Source organism: Macrobrachium rosenbergii, chromosome 18, assembly GCF_040412425.1.
Source record: "Macrobrachium rosenbergii isolate ZJJX-2024 chromosome 18, ASM4041242v1, whole genome shotgun sequence".
Lineage (NCBI taxonomy): Eukaryota > Metazoa > Arthropoda > Malacostraca > Decapoda > Palaemonidae > Macrobrachium > Macrobrachium rosenbergii.
Genome location: NC_089758.1, coordinates 24,595,497 through 24,611,733, shown reverse-complemented (window position 1 = coordinate 24,611,733; position 16,237 = coordinate 24,595,497). Strand labels below are relative to the sequence as shown.

Below are 16,237 nucleotides of genomic sequence, written 5' to 3'. Positions count from 1 at the left end.
TTTTTATGAAACTTGTGCTTGCTTGCTCCCTGGATCTCGTTTCAGCCTATAAAGTTCGATTGAAGTTAGGTTAAGAACGTTACAATGGGCTGGGTAGCAAATGCCAGGCACAAACGAACTGGCAATAACGAGGCACCTTTTCGTTGCAAATTGCAATATTGTTATTCTACAAGTTTGCCATTAGAAATTACGCAATTCTGTTCAAATTCTCGCTTGAATGTCGCAATATCTAGATTTTTTTTCTATCAATTTTCTGGGTTTTATGGACCTGATAAGGCTGTTATCACTGCCACCAGTTTTTCGTAACCTAACGTGAACGTGTGGCTTTGTCATTCGGGAAGTGAGGTAATCGGAGGGGTCCAAGGCAATGTTAATGTGGACACAAACGAGGACTAACCCTTCGTCAGAACATAAAGAAAGACTCAATGTCGGTCCTCTCTTCTGCTCCAGTGATTCCTCAGCGACCCTCTGTAAAATAAAAAAAAATAAAAGAACTAGGTTTTCCCCATTCCTACCCCCTCCATCTCCCCCCTTCCCCATCAAGACAAGACCCCCCTCCCTTATCACCCACGACGAGTTATCTAGTCATTCCTGCCTTATCTAAATTGAGTTAAATTCGGTGGAATTTTGATGTCGAATACGGCCGTGTTCTAAGTGAATTGTTTAATTATTCGGTGGAATTTTGATGTCGAGTACGGCCGTGTTCTGTTAAGTGAATTGTCATGTCTGTTTAATTATTCGGTGGAATTTTGATGTCGAATACGGCCGTGTTCTGTTAAGTGAATTATCATGTCTGTGTTTAATTATTGTTGGTTTCCTCATTCCGGCCTTTGAATCGCCTTTTTTTAAAGTGTAGCTATTGTTGATGTGTAATCTTGCACCGCTACTGTTGACATCATGTTGAGAAACTGGGGTTGGGTTTGGTGGGGGGTGGGGGGGATAATGTCAGTAGAAGGTAATACAGTACCAAACGAGAGACTATGTCCTTGGTGGTGGGGGGAAGTTAGTTATCGTTATATAATGCCTGCGACTGTTAGCTGATACTCTCCAACAAGGCTAGGAGGAAATGGGTCATCATTATCCCCTTTTAGTTTCATAATATCATTTATTCACAAAAAAAAACCAAAACAAAACTTAAAAGAATGGCCACAGCGGTGAGTTATCGTTATACAATGCCTGCGATTGTCAGCTGATACTCTCCGACAAGGCTAGGAGTAAATGGGCCATCATTATCCCCTTTTAGTTTCATAATATTAAAAAAATAGCGAAAACAAAACTTAAAAAGAATGGCCACAGCGGTGAGTTAGTTATCGTTATACAATGCCTGCGATTGTCAGCTGATACTCTCCGACAAGGCTAGGAGTAAATGGGCCATCATTATCCCCTTTTAGTTTCATAATATTAAAAAAAAAATAGCGAAAACAAAACTTAAAAGAATGGCCACAGCGGTGAGTTAGTTATCGTTATACAATGCCTGCGATTGTCAGCTGATACTCTCCGACAAGGCTAGGAGTAAATGGGCCATCATTATCCCCTTTTAGTTTCATATTATTAAAAAAAAAATAGCGAAAACAAAACTTAAAAGAATGACCACTGCGGTTTGACGCGAGGAGGGCTTTTGAGATCTAAGAAACTGCTTTCGCCATCGAGGACATTATTAACCCCAGTTAGAGAATGACGCACCCAATTGTGTCCTGGGATGATTTCGGTACCTGCATTATGTTGCTGGTTCTCACCGCACAGACTCTCCCCAGTGGAAAGGTCAATCTCTCTCTCTCTCTCCGTGTGGTTTGTTGTTTGTTGGGCTGGGTGGTGATGGTGGGTTGGGGAGGGGGAGGTAGAAGGTTAGTTGTGCCAGTATGAACTTGACCTTGTAAATAAGGTACTTCAACACTAGTAACATTTTTTTATAATGTGTTTTCAATAAAAATGTATATAATATATATATATATATATTTATATATATATATATATATATATATATATATATATATATATATATATATATATTATATATACATGTACGTATGTATTTTATACATGTACAGTATATATATGTATATATATTATATATATGTATAGTATGTGTAATGAGTTTATGTATGTATATATATATATATATATATATATATATATATATATATATATATATATATTGTACATATACATATATATATGCATAAATCTGTATGTGTTTAAATAAGAAAAAACTGTGTATATAATAAACCTTTTTCTATAAACACGAAAAACTTTATTGTAGACAAACAAAGTTGTATAAGCACATCTTACCCAAACTCCATTCAGAACTAATCTATAATTGCATCCTGTTTGTCAGGTGAAGATTTCGATACCGAGTGATTCGCTGTTAACTGAGGCTGTTATTGATTATATACATACATACATATATATATATATATATATATATATATATATATATATATATATAATTACATCATATATATTTATGTATATGCATATATATATGTACAGTATATATATATAAATTATTTATATATATACATTATGTATACATATGTAAAAATATACTTAATTTTCTGTTTCAAACAATTAAGCCACCAAGGACTGCGATGTGTTATTTCAATCAAGGTTATTGTAGTAGAATATCACCATTGATTATAAGAACGATTTCACTGCTCGTGAGGAGTTAAAAATGGACACGAACGAGAGATTGTTGTTGGTCTGTTGGTTTAGATTAAGCTGGCCTTGTGTCATCACGAGCCCTTACATTAAGGAGGACCATAAAGTAGGGTCAAGTGTTGAAGGGGATAAGAGGCCTCGTGTGGACCCACGAAATCTGACTAGAGGTCATCATAATTATTGTTTCTACAAGCCAGTCCGCAACCATAGATGGAAGAGCAGATTGCACAATCCTAAGGGCCCAGATGGAAACAGAAGTACAGAATCAGCTATGAAAGAGCAATGAAAAAGTAAACAAAGAAGAACAACGAAAGCAAATTTGCAAGCAAGAATGACACCGAGAAATGTAAATGAGTAACATGTAAAATCAAATAAGTGCGGACATTTAAAAGATTTGGGAAGCGGGTGGCAAGGTGTTGAAGGGGAAAGAGGCCTATTGTGGACCCATGGACTGGACCAACAGAGTGAAAGACTGAGTTACAGGAATTTACTCTGGCGTTGCCCATCAGAGCTGACACACCCCTGAGTAATTTTGAGTGAAATACCGATGTGTGCTATCATGGACCCCTGGACTTCGCCCAACAAACAGACGAAAGATTGACTTGGATGAAAATTCCCTGGCGTTCACCAAGAGCTGAAAAAAACTGGGAATGGTCAAGAATGAAAATGGATTGAAGGAAAACGTGGTATGATTGAAAATTGAAGAAATCCTACTGTTCTCCCCTCTTGGCACAATTTTAACTGCGATGGGTTTGGAGAGTTTCAGGTACGCAAAACTAATCTTGCAATTTTGGCAAGGCGAGAATGAACGTATTTAGGATAGTGGCAAACCCCCTCTCCCCTCTCCCCAACAACAACAAACAAACCCCCACCCAAACTGTGCCCAATAGATCTTGAGGAAACTTACGAACACACACACACACACACACACACACACACGCACGCGCACACACACACACACACACACACACACACACACACACACACACACACACACACTGTAAGCTGAACTTCTCAATTATATTCAAGATATCTTAACAACCAAAATTTTCAAGATAAATATCTCTAAAAACAACGTATGTAACACTAACATCCAGAGAAGCAACACATTTAAGATAGGCATCGCCAAAGGCAGCGTATTATGAAACGTGCATTGCAAGAAACAACAAGAGCTTGCATATTTATCTTGGTAGCCAGACAGCGCTAATGTGGAATGCACAGCTGTTGACGAAACGAGAATGGTAGATACTTATACCCTTGGCTTGGAATACGGGAGGGTCGGGATATCAGGCAGAGAGATTATTCATTAACAGACACAATCTTAAATTATATATATATATATATATATATATATATATATATATATATATATATATATATAAATATTATAAATATATACATAATACATAGATATATATACATATATATATATATATATATATATATATATATATATATATATATATATATATATGTGTGTGTACATTGTATATAATACACACATATATATACTGTACATACACACGCATATATATGTTTATGTATATATATACATATATAATTGATGAGCCTTTGTGTGGGTGTATGAAGCGCCTATTGTTATTAAGAGTTTCCTGTGCAGAGGGTTTATCCACAAATCAGCAGTCACATTTTGAATGGCGGTAACGTTGGTGGTGTGTTTTCCCCGGAGCTACCCTGGTTCGGAGAATGGGTCTATTATTCCACAATAAATAGTGGCCAACATACTGCACCATAGGATATGACAGTTTGAAATGACCAAAAAGGCACTAACCATGAGAGGGAGAGAGGGAGAATTCGTTTCGGAAGACCTCAAACGTTTCAACGCAAGTGTGACTTGTCGTCAGACAAACGGAAATTCCATCTCCAGCGGAGTGGCAAGTGTTAGACTTCATGTTTATAGTTGAGAACAGTAAGTTTTAGACCTTGGGACAGAAGGCGCCGCCCCCCCTTTTTTTACGGTGCTAGAAAAAGGGGAACAGTGACCGTTGTACTTTAGAAAATCTGTTTTAAACAGCATCTGTTACCAGACTTCAGAACGGGACGTTTTCAATAATAGCTGAAGGTACGTTCTCATCTTGTTAAGGATAATTGCTGAAGTCCTGGTTTTTATTCACCTACACTGCAAGTGATGCAATTGTTCGTTCTAAAGGTTGTCGGTCGTGTGGCTCCACATTTGTTTTGTGTGATGCCTTTTGTAGTGTTTTGTTCAACGTCTAAAGGCTTCATATTTTGAAATTAAAACTTCTCCGTGAAACAAATATCGTAGGTGGAGCATCTGTGACCGAAACATACAATGGTCCATAGAAGTTAGTATGAAGCACAAAAGATGAAAGCCTTAAATTTAATTTACATAAAATCTAATAGCCTGGATTTAAAGAATATGACTAGAATATACAGCTTTACAGGGTTTAAATCTTATTCGTCGGAAATGAAGTTAACTTACACAAGATAGTGCCCCAGCGTAAGTCCATCTACCCCACCCCCTTCGTTTTTGTCCTGCTCTGACAAAAATCCAGCAATATTTTAGTCCCCTGGGTATATTTCTGTAAATCTATTAACACAAGAAATTAATGTTTTGATTCTGATTTTCCAACCGGGCACTGGTCTTGTCATAACAGCAATTAATAGGCCTTGGGCTCCTTGTGTGGTTGATGTGTTTTCAAACTATCACCCAGTTCCCTGGTGTGCTGTGTGCCACAGCTCTCACGTCAGCCGGTAAGTATCCAGGTTTACTTGTATGGTTAAACTAGGCTTACGTCCGCAGTCAAAAAGGTTGATTACGCCATCTTAGCGACCGATAATTCCCCTTGAGAACTGATCTGGTTCGCTGTCTCACATTAGACGGTGTCACACCACCTTGTTTTCTGTATCTGTGGACATTTCGTTCCAGAATTCTCTTGGCATTTTGTTCCAGAATTTGTGCCAGGTTGGCAGTACTGCCAGGAAATTTGATGGCAAACTTACTCAAGGTGGCGTGACCGCCCATTTGACGAACACGTCAGGCATAAATTTTTCTGGTGCATGTCGGCTACTTGGTGCAAAGTATCGCGCCAAGATGGTGAAAATCTTCAGAAAGTTTAGTGGTACACATCGTCTTCGCTGTAGGCATTACATGGGGTTCTTTGCAGCGTCCCTTCGGCCCCTAGCTGCAACCCCTTTCATTCCTTACTGTACCTCCCTTCATATTCTCTCCCACTCTCTCCTAACAATTGTTCCATAGCTCAATTGCGAGGTTTTCCCCCCTCCTACGCCTTTAAAACCTTTTTTACCCTCAAATTTCATTCCTTCACTGAATGACCTCATAGTTCCTAGCGTTTGGCCTTTGGCCTAAATTTTATATTCCATTCCATTCCATACACATCGTCTTTGCAATTTATAATTTTACATATAAATCTACTGGCCACTTTTTAGTAAACCACATACGTATTTGATTGTAGTAACCATAACGCCCTCATAACTTCTCGATTTCTTCACACTTTTTGGCAACGCTTGTCACCACAAAGCCTTAGCTCCAAATGCAAGAATGTGAAGAAATTCTTATGTCCGTAGCAGGATTCGAAGCCCCATCCGGAGAGAACAAGGTCACTTTGCCGATTTGACCGCAAGAAGGATCATATTCAAGCGTGACAGGCGTATCCAAAAAGCATGAAGAATTCGGGGAGTTAAGAGGACTTTGTGTTTATCCTCATATGTTTAGAAAACTCTGATAGAACAAGAAATAACGCCGGGAAAAGAAACGAGAAATGATAAAGTTTAAATCAAAAGAGTAGAATAAGAATAGAACAGAACTATGTAAAGTAACGTCTTCACTTTCACCCAACTTATTGACGTCACCTTTCCATGACGACGGTGGCCTTGATCATATTCGACATTTTACATGAAAAAGTGGCTACGGGTGTCCATCAAGCTGTCGTTTACCATATGGTGTTTACAACCTCCACGTTATTGCTTGAGCAGTTTTTTTTTTACGTGTCAGACCATACTCGAGTGAGTTTAGTCTATTATTATTATTATTATTATTATTATTATTATTATTATTATTATTATTATTATTATTATTATTCAGACGATGAACCCTATTCATATGGAACAAGCCCAAAGGGACCATTGACTTGAAGTTCAAGCTTCCAAAGAATATGGTGATCATTAGGACGTAAGAGAAGGTAAAGGGAAATACAGAAAGAAATCTCACTGATAAAAAGAGAAAAATAAATTGATAAATGCATAAAAATATATTGAAATGCAAGGAGAAGAGCATTAGGGTAGTAATGTATTGCATCATCGCTTGAACTTTGAAGTACCAGCTGCACAACGTCCTCCTCAGGGAGACTGTTCCACAGTCCAATGGCGTGAGGAATAAAGGAGGACCTCTGGAACTAAACTCTAGTGAGTTGTCTTCATGAGACTATATTTTAGTCAGTAAATTCATGTTTATTGAGAGAATGCTTCGTGAAATACTCGTAATGTAATCAGGATTTTAAGTCCAAATTCCTTATATTAAATCGTGTGTGAAGCCAGTCAGGCAGAAATCAAACAAACCTACAAACGAGATTATGATTGCTTGATCGTCAGATGTATGATAAGATGCTTAGTAATTGAGGCTTTTTTTTTTTGTTTCTTTAGCTTATCATTATTACTCTTTTAATTGTGCCACATTATGCGCAGTAAATCTTCAGACTGATGAAGTTTTGGTAACTGAGTAAGATTGTCTTAACAGGATGCTTAAAGTACACACACACGCATTGTTGTCGAGTTTCGTGACGTCATCACCGGAAACTCAGTGTATATTAAGTTGTCCAAAACGTTCAGTAACTTACTTTAGGATATCCCTTGCATATCGACAAGCCTCTTATAACGAACGCCTTGTTAGATTTAAATCTCAAACTATAAAGACAATTGTAATTGTGTTCACTCAGCTTGGAACATTCGCCGAGCATTTGAGACCTAGCAGAATTAATTTTATAGTTGTCAGCCTTGTGTAGAGCATTCACCGAAAGTCTGTCCTTGGCAGAGGACTGCAGTGATAACGTTCTAAGTTACTTTCGAGAATTCCAGGCAAGGCCTTGGAAAATAGACGAATTTTAAAAGAAATTTAATGTTTGAAAGTTACTGTAGAGCATGAGCTGTATTTTTATGTAAATTGCTGTAAGGTATTGTCTATATTGTTTATATAGAAAAGACAAAAAAGTGCCCAAGACAACACGTCGAACCCCAGATGGGGAAAATAATTAACCAAGAATCGTTAATGATGAATAACATGATGAATGGGTTGTTTAGATAATCTGGGGATCGCAGAATTCAAAATACTGTTGTGTTGTTTCACAATAGTAAATTCATCAGAACAATGTGTTTAGATCTTTTATTTTTCCCCCTCTTGCGTCATTGACTTTTGATTCCATGTAAAAATCCAAAATTTTAAAATAAATTAAATCTCTTGCAGAGAACTGAACCATGATGGATCCGGAAAATCCACCGTCGAGGGACCCAGCAAGGGTAAGTGTCACAACAAAGAAAAACAAGAGAAACTACGAAGCTTTCACAATCGTTTTCGTCTGACCTTTAACATTACATACGTATATCACAGTAGGACTAGGCTCACGGTGTAACACCATTATTACACCATTCTTCAGAGCTCAAGATAGCCATGTCATTGCTTGTTTAGACACAGTTTTACTTAGTAGTTTTTTTTTCTTATCCTTCTTTCTTGTTACTATTAAGAAACTAACATTATAGTACTAAGTGATACTGAGAGCTAGACCCATGGTCTAAAACCATGATTAGACCAGTCTTCAGAGCTTAGATAACCATGTCTCAGCTTATTTAAACAGTTTTACTTAATCGTTTTTTATTTTATTATTATTATTATTATTATTATTATTATTATTATTATTATTATTATTATTATATTAGGAAATTCAAACTTAAGTACTTAGTGATATGCAGAGCTAGACCCATGGTCTAAAACCAAGATTAGACCCGTCCTCAGAGCTCAAGCTAACCATATCATAGCTTGTTTAAACACAGTTTTACATAGTTGTTTTGTAGTTTTAATTCTTCTTTATTATTAATACGAAACTTAACATTGCAGTACTTGGTGATACGAAGAGCTAGACCAATAGTCTGAAACCATGATTAGACCTGTCTTAAGTGCTTCGATAAGCATTTCACAGCCCGTTTACAAATATTTTACATAGTTATTTTCTTCTTCTCTATTATTATTATCAAACACTAAAAATATACAGCAGTACTTAGTGATACAGAGAGCTAGACTGATGGTGTAAGACCATGGATAGACCAGTCTTCAGAGCTTAGATAACCATTTCATAGCCCTTTTACACAGTATTTTACCTAGCTGTTGGTATTTTCTCCTTCTCTACTACTTTTATTATTTCCAGGCTGCCGCATCCAGCAAGCTGGAAGCCACTCAGCGCCAGGTCAACGAGGTCGTTGGTATCATGAAGACCAACGTCGAACGAATCATCGAGAGAGAGGAAAATCTGAGCAAGCTAGACCAGAGGGCGAACGACTTGAGTGTGAGTTACTCCTTGGTTTATTTTAGTATTTTTAGTTTAGTTTTTTTTTTTGGTATTTCAGTTTTTCTTTCAAGGTATTGCTTGTGTTAAAGTTTTACTTTTAGTTTCTGGGGGTTATTTTTTTTAAGGTATTACGAAACTACCATAGAAAATTCAGAGCTTCACAGACCAGCATTACTTACATTCCTTACTGAGATGTAGCTATTACTTTGCCTTCGTTTTATTATGTCTTCATGGTTATAGGGTCATCGGCACATAAGGAGAGAATTATGATTCTCTTCACAAAACTGAATTGGAATTAAGGATAGGGCAATACGGGTTACTCAAATGAAAAGTTTTGTTTAGTTTTTTAGTCAAAGCCGAAAAAATGACCGCGTGGAGTAAAACTCTTTTATATGGAGGACACAGAGGACATTTCTTATTCATCTCCACCCTCTTAGCAAAAAAAAAAAAAAAAAAAAAAAGGATTGCTGGCCGAGAAAAAAGATCTCCATTCGAATGCGGATTCGACCCTAAGGGGTCCGCCCGCCTGCCCTTCTCACTACGATTCTTCCTAATTGCTATTATCTTCTTAATTTTCGACGTAGAAATCACTCTCTTACTGATTATGTCCGTGAATAAAGAACTGATAGAATAAATTAAGCCTTACTGACGCTGACTGATCTCTGTATTACGGGCTGCTCCAAGAGCATGAACCTGTGCTGCCATAAGGCCATATTAGCAACTAAAACTGACCCATGTCCACCTTGTGAACAGATGTCAGCCTCGCAGTTCCAGACAACCTCCTCTCGCCTGAAGAGGAAATACTGGTGGAAGAACCTGAAGATGATGCTGATTATGGGAGTCATCGCCGCCGTCGTCATTATCCTCATCATCGTCTTCACGGTGGGCATTCCCACTGGAGGAGGAGGAGGAGGGGGAGGGGGTGGCGGAGACACGACTCCATTCCCGGGTACGACCAAAGCTGTAACAAGTGCTGCTAGCAGCTAAACAGCGACGTAGCTGCACTTCAGCGCGACCAGTTTCATCGTACGATGTGTCAAGGCAGCAGTGTCATAAAGGTTGTGCATGCGTTGTGTGTGTGTGTGTGTGTGTGTGTGTGTGTGTGTGTGTGAATAAATATACTTATGAGGAAAATCCTTTTGCGTGTATGTATGCGTCTGGTTTTGAGGAGAATTTCTTTTCGTATACGCGCGTGGTCATTTCAATACAAGGTATAGTTTTTGTTGATTGTCATTTTCTCTGCATCGTGTATAGTTTTATGGGCTTGTATGCATGTATGCATTTATGTACGTATGCAACAGATTTATAGCTTGCTATTCAAGTCATTAAAAAGCTCGTAAATTGTATTTTGAAGGTGAAACAGACTTCAGCTTATTGAGGCCATTTCTTAGATACCACTTCTTGATTTCACTAAAGACGCTTTTATACCACGTGAGGTTTGAGTTCAGTTTCCGATGTTTTGACTCACCTGAATTTCGCTCTCTGCTGACTGAAGAAAATGTGTCTATGAATGGTCACAGCTATGCGTAGTCTTAGAGGAATACAAGAAGAATCTAGACTTGAAAGAGTGAGGACGAACAAGATTGGAAGTGCACCTTCAGAAGTCTGTGGAATTCTCACGATAATTTTTTCATGATAAGAAGGAAAAAAAATTGCACCATAAATGAACTATACAGATGCTGGCAAATTTGACTATACACACAAACGAGAGAGAGAGAGAGAGAGAGAGAGAGAGAGAGAGAGAGAGAGAGAGAGAGAGAGAGAGAGAGAAACTAACTAACTAAGATTTTTGTTCCTGCAAATTTAACTTCATACACACAAACGAGAGAGAGAGAGAGAGAGAGATACTACAAGACGTAAATTATAATGAATCGCAGATCTTTTGTTCCAAAATCATTTTCTTTTCTGTTGTGAAAGATAGTGAGGTATTCCCAAACTATTTTCATGTTTCAGTATAAGATATTTTGATCATTTACGTTTGATGAAAAAATGGTGATCTTTCTGCATTTCGCATTCATATGTTTGTGATATAAAATTCTTAAAAAAAACACAACCCATTAATATATGCCTATTGTTTACTTAATATATGTGCTAGTATGCTTGCTTACATCAGTTAGTATACATGAGCACACGGAACGTGTGATAAACTCTAAGTATTCATTCATAATCCTTTTTATTAGTTTTGCAATATTACTCTTATTAAACAACCTAATATTTCATTATTGTGTGTGGGTTTCAGTATATAAGGGAATTTGCATTTATATTCATGATATAATCATATCTGTTATGGAGTCTTTGTTTTGTTAAACTAGATAATAAACACACGTTGACTGTTTTTATTATTTTTTCTAGTCACAAACCGCTAAGCATCTGATCTGTCTTTGGAAAACTTCGAGTCTTTTGTTTGTGGTCAGGAAATCAGCAAGACTGCTTTGTAATTGGTTGATTCGGGTAACCAGTATAGAAATTTGAGCCCAAAAATTAAATTACTTTTATAACCAACAAAACAAGGATGTTCATATTGGTGTGTTTCTTTAATTTATAGTACAGAGGAAAACGGAGAGAATCTTCAGAGTCTATGTTCAGAAGGTCCACAAAGGAAAGCTAAATCCATAATCTATTTATTTTATTTTCTGTAAGATGAACCTCTATGGTAAATGCTCATAACATTAGAGTATTAAATTGCAGTTCGGCCCAACACCACTGTAATAGATGAAAATTTATTGGATTTTGAAATATTCATATATCTGTGTACAGGGGACTACACAGCACAGATCAGTACAGTCTGGCTGACTGTCTTGTATCATTCGCGTTTAATTTAATGCTAGCAGCGTCCCTTCGGTCCTTAGCAGCAACCCCTTTCATTCCTTTTAATGTATTACCGTACCTCCGTTGAAATTCTTTCTTCCACCTGACTTTCCAGCCTCTAACAATTGTTCCCCGTAGGAGGGTAGTGCCGTCAATGCACCTCATGCGGTGCACTGTAGGCATTACTTAAAGTTCTTTGCAGCGTGCCTTCGACCCCTAGCTACAACCCCCGTTCCTTTTACTGGACCTCCTTTCATGTTCTTTCTTCCACCTGACTTCCACCCTCTATAACAATAATTGTTTCACAGTGAAAATGAGAAGTTTTCCTTCTGTTAAGTCTTTCAAACCACCTTACTGCCAGTTTTCCTTTCAGCGTTGAATGACCTCATAGGTCTCAGCGGATTGGCCTTTGTCCTAAATTCTATATTCCAGTTCCAATTTAATGCTGAAAAATGCCTTTTTAATTAGATTGTTTGTACGTGAACACTGAGGAGGAACATCGTTCGGGTGTTTGAAAGTCTTAAAAATTTATAATTTGTAACTTTCACCAGCAATACAATTTATTAATATAATTGTGGATTTTTAAAGGAAAACAATTTAAAACTGAGTTTGGGTTTTTGTTAGTAACTGCCATTAATAGGTCTGTATAGTACCCCATCTTGCAGGCTTATTCTATTGTATTGTTAAGGATAATTGCTAGTGTAAAATACACTATTTAAATTTGACTGCAAACGCAGGTCACAGTACTGTACATACATTTAAGATAAATTACAAAAAAAAAATAATGTAAATCCCAAAAAGGTATTTCAAGAATTAATTTTATCATCATCCTACAAGCTTTAAGATAACTTGTTATTTTTATCACGCAATGTACGAACATTTCTTTGGCATACCCAAAATTTAAATTATTTTTGTCTTAATGTTTTGATAGTTGAAAGTAGACAGTTGTATTGAGTATTTCAAAACCAAGCCTACAACACGCGGAAGATTTATTATTCACAAACTGCTTTATCACTTTTGCAGCAATATGCCCATATTAATGATTATGACCAACTGTAGTAAAGTTTTCAAAATTATGCAACTATATATTTCATACTTATACTTCATTAGATATCCATGCTAAATATTCATCAATGGTTCCCAGTGTTTTCATCAGGTTACCTTATGTTGCCTCAGTCAAAACAAGATTGAAAATTCTTAAGGCTGGTAGTTTGCAAGATGAACCCGGGCCGTCCATCTTGCACAGGTATCCATGGCAGACTTCAAGATTGCTTAAGGAAAACTCAGTTAAAAATTCCGTGATAAAAGTTATGATTTTATTTGGCAAAGTAAAGCTCACGATACAGTGAAATGGTACAGTTAAATCAGATTCTTTAGTGTGATTCTAAGGTGAATATTAAATCTTGAAGCCTTACAGATCAGATTCAACTTGAAATTAAACAATTTCGACAATGCATAACACATCGGATTAAATGTGACATAAGTAACAAACTAAATCCTCTCTTTATCAGATGAATTTTCTGTACCGTCTTTAGTTACCTAATGACATTTTTTCACAGATTACACAGCATATGAAATAAGATAACGTTAACTAGAGCGATCATAATTTGTCTTCGTTCATGCAGTCATAGTCAATTACACACTTATCCTTGTATTTCACCCGGCAAAGTCCAACACAATACACAGGAACAGCGGTTTATTCTCGAACGGGTAAATCAGTAAGCGAGAAGGATTTCGCCGACAAATCTCTGCATTCGCTCAGCAGAAGAAGAAGGCAAAGCAGAGAAGCCATCTGCCTGACGAATGGAGTTCTTGGGGCAGCCATATTCAGTGGTAGACCGAAAAGGCTTCCTGGCAATCTCTGGCTTCGAAAACTGATCAGGAGCCTTCGAATCAGTTGGAAAAGGACCAGAGGGGCTAAGGGAGCCTCCAGAACGAGTTAACAGAGGAGGTTCGAGTTGGGAAATCTGTTTCTGGTTCCCTGGGATCCACTCCCAAGGACTGTTGCGGTCACTTAGCCACTACACTTCTAGTCCCAAGGTCTATAGACCTTGTCTAGTCCTATGGGTGCAGATCTCAAGCGTGGTTTCTGGTTCTGTAGCTGCTCTTGTGTTTAAATGACTCCTCTTCTTGTTTTTATTACAGTGTTTTCAAGTCTCCAAAGGTTTCGATAGAGCAAGATCATTAGGTATTAATGCACAAATATATCATCGGCTACGATGCCCTATTGAGACTAGAACCACGCGAGCTCTTGCTGTTCAATTCTGCTGAACCTTTAAAAGGGAAATAAGAACTGATGCTCTATTTATCCGTTCCAGAACCAGGATGTGACTCGCAAAACGATCGTTATAATTGATAGGCACTATGTCATACAGGAACAAACAACATTAAGCTTAGCCGCCAAACCCTAATTTTCTCTAACTGAAATTGCGGGGAATATCAAAAGCATTGTGGGGATGTACGGCTCTTAATGGCAGGATATGGTAAAAAAAAAAAAAAAAAAATTATTCCATTTCAGAATTCTCTCTTTTAAGCGGTGACAAATACATTGATATTATCATAAGTTAATTCTACACGAGCTATGACATTCGTGCAAATGTTTCCTTAATGAGATTCTGTCTGGGTACTTATCGAATATATGTAGTTTCCTTCTGTTAGACTTATTCAAGTATAGAATCTGAAATTGATTTATTTGCGGATAAATTAGTGTATATGCAAATAGTGACATATATATATATATATATATATATATATATATATATATATATATATATATATATATATATATATATATATTATATATATATATAATTTATATATATATATATTGGGCTTTAGAAAATAACTATAGACTAAGGTCACTGCCACGCTCATATTCTCAGCAGCTGAACGGAGGATGAAACTCCTGTGCAGAAAAATTCCACTGCAATACTCGCTTCACACAATTACACCGAAGGCTCATCTAGCAGAGAATTGGTGCCGTCAGTGCACCACACAAGGTACACTGTAGGCATTACCAAAAGGTGTTTGTATAGTCCCTTCGGCCATTAGCCTTTTACTTTACCTCCATAACCGCCTCCTTCCTTCCATCTGGCTGTCCAGCCCCTCTATTTATTACTTCTTAGTGCAATTGTGGGGTTTTAACCCAGTTTCACCTTTAGATCCTTTTACTTCATCTCATTTGTTTTTGGATCTCTCTACTTTGCTGTCCAACCACTCCAACTTCCTCTTCTCACTATCTCAAGCGCTGAATGACTGAAAATGGCCCAATGCTTGGCTTTGTATCTTGAAAAATCTCATAATTCATTCACTGAGAGGGCTTATCAGCAGCATGTCAGATTCTCACACACTATTCAACTCTTCATCTCTCATGCTCTTTTGCTTACTGGATAGAAGGTTACCCTTCCATTCTAGCACCTCTTCTACTCCATTTATGCAGCACTTCCTTGTCTTCCTCTCCTCTTTCGTACCAACAACTGACAGATTATGAAAAAAATTATTATATTCTCCATGAAAGGTCTGCTAACCCGAGCACCAATAATAACATCAGAACTTGAGGCCAGAATAACTGTTCACCAACTTTTTTGAATACTGACAGGGCTTTTGTTCTTGATGTTTGTGATATGGAATATAATACACAAACCTCAACCCCGTTACGTTGACAACATACGAATGAATAATAATGTTCATGACAACTTGACCTGTGTCCTTCAGTTAGCCCGGACTGAAGGATCTGATTAACTTACAGATCCTGTTTTGGAGGCAGCCAATAATTTTTACTTTACACATAAAATTCCCTTCCCTGCAGTATCCGGTCAGTAACCTTTCTCTCCCCGCGACCTCAAATTGCTTGGAGCATCCCTGATAATTGCAATGAGGACAGCAGGATTTTAATGATATGGTCCATTGCTACTCTTTGTCGTGCATGACACAGCAGCCACCAGCACGGACGCCCTCCCTAAACGATTATGATTGTAACATACCAAATTAATAAAATCCTGTTTGGTCACATCCCGGTTCTAAAAAGGATAAAAGCAACGGCGACTCTCTCTTTCCACCACAATTTAAACGAGGGAACCCGCGTGCTTAATATTAGACTGCAGAAGAACTCACAGCAGGTAAACACATGCGTGGTTATAACTTCCGAGGGTATCGTAGCCATAGATATCTATATAAACAGTGTGATATCGTCTGTGATCTCAGAGACACATAGA

The 16,237-nt window shown here is 37.5% G+C and overlaps 1 protein-coding gene across 4 annotated transcripts in view; it reads left to right on the top strand.

The window, feature by feature from the left end:
- The window catches only part of LOC136848208 (vesicle-associated membrane protein 3-like), an 88,938-nt gene extending 77,388 nt beyond the window's left edge, over positions 1 to 11,550 (top strand). For 3 of the 4 annotated variants that reach the window (XM_067120532.1, XM_067120536.1, XM_067120533.1), the window contains exons 2-4: positions 8,120 to 8,172; positions 9,075 to 9,212; positions 9,969 to 11,550. In XM_067120532.1, coding sequence (XP_066976633.1) covers positions 8,131 to 8,172; positions 9,075 to 9,212; positions 9,969 to 10,202 — 414 coding nt within the window. In that variant the 5' untranslated portion in view covers positions 8,120 to 8,130 and the 3' untranslated portion in view covers positions 10,203 to 11,550. Of the gene's footprint in view, positions 1 to 4,305; positions 4,742 to 8,119; positions 8,173 to 9,074; positions 9,213 to 9,968 lie in introns of those variants that run through there. The other variant, XM_067120534.1, reaches the window with a different exon arrangement.
- Positions 11,551 to 16,237: the final 4,687 nt, after the last annotated feature.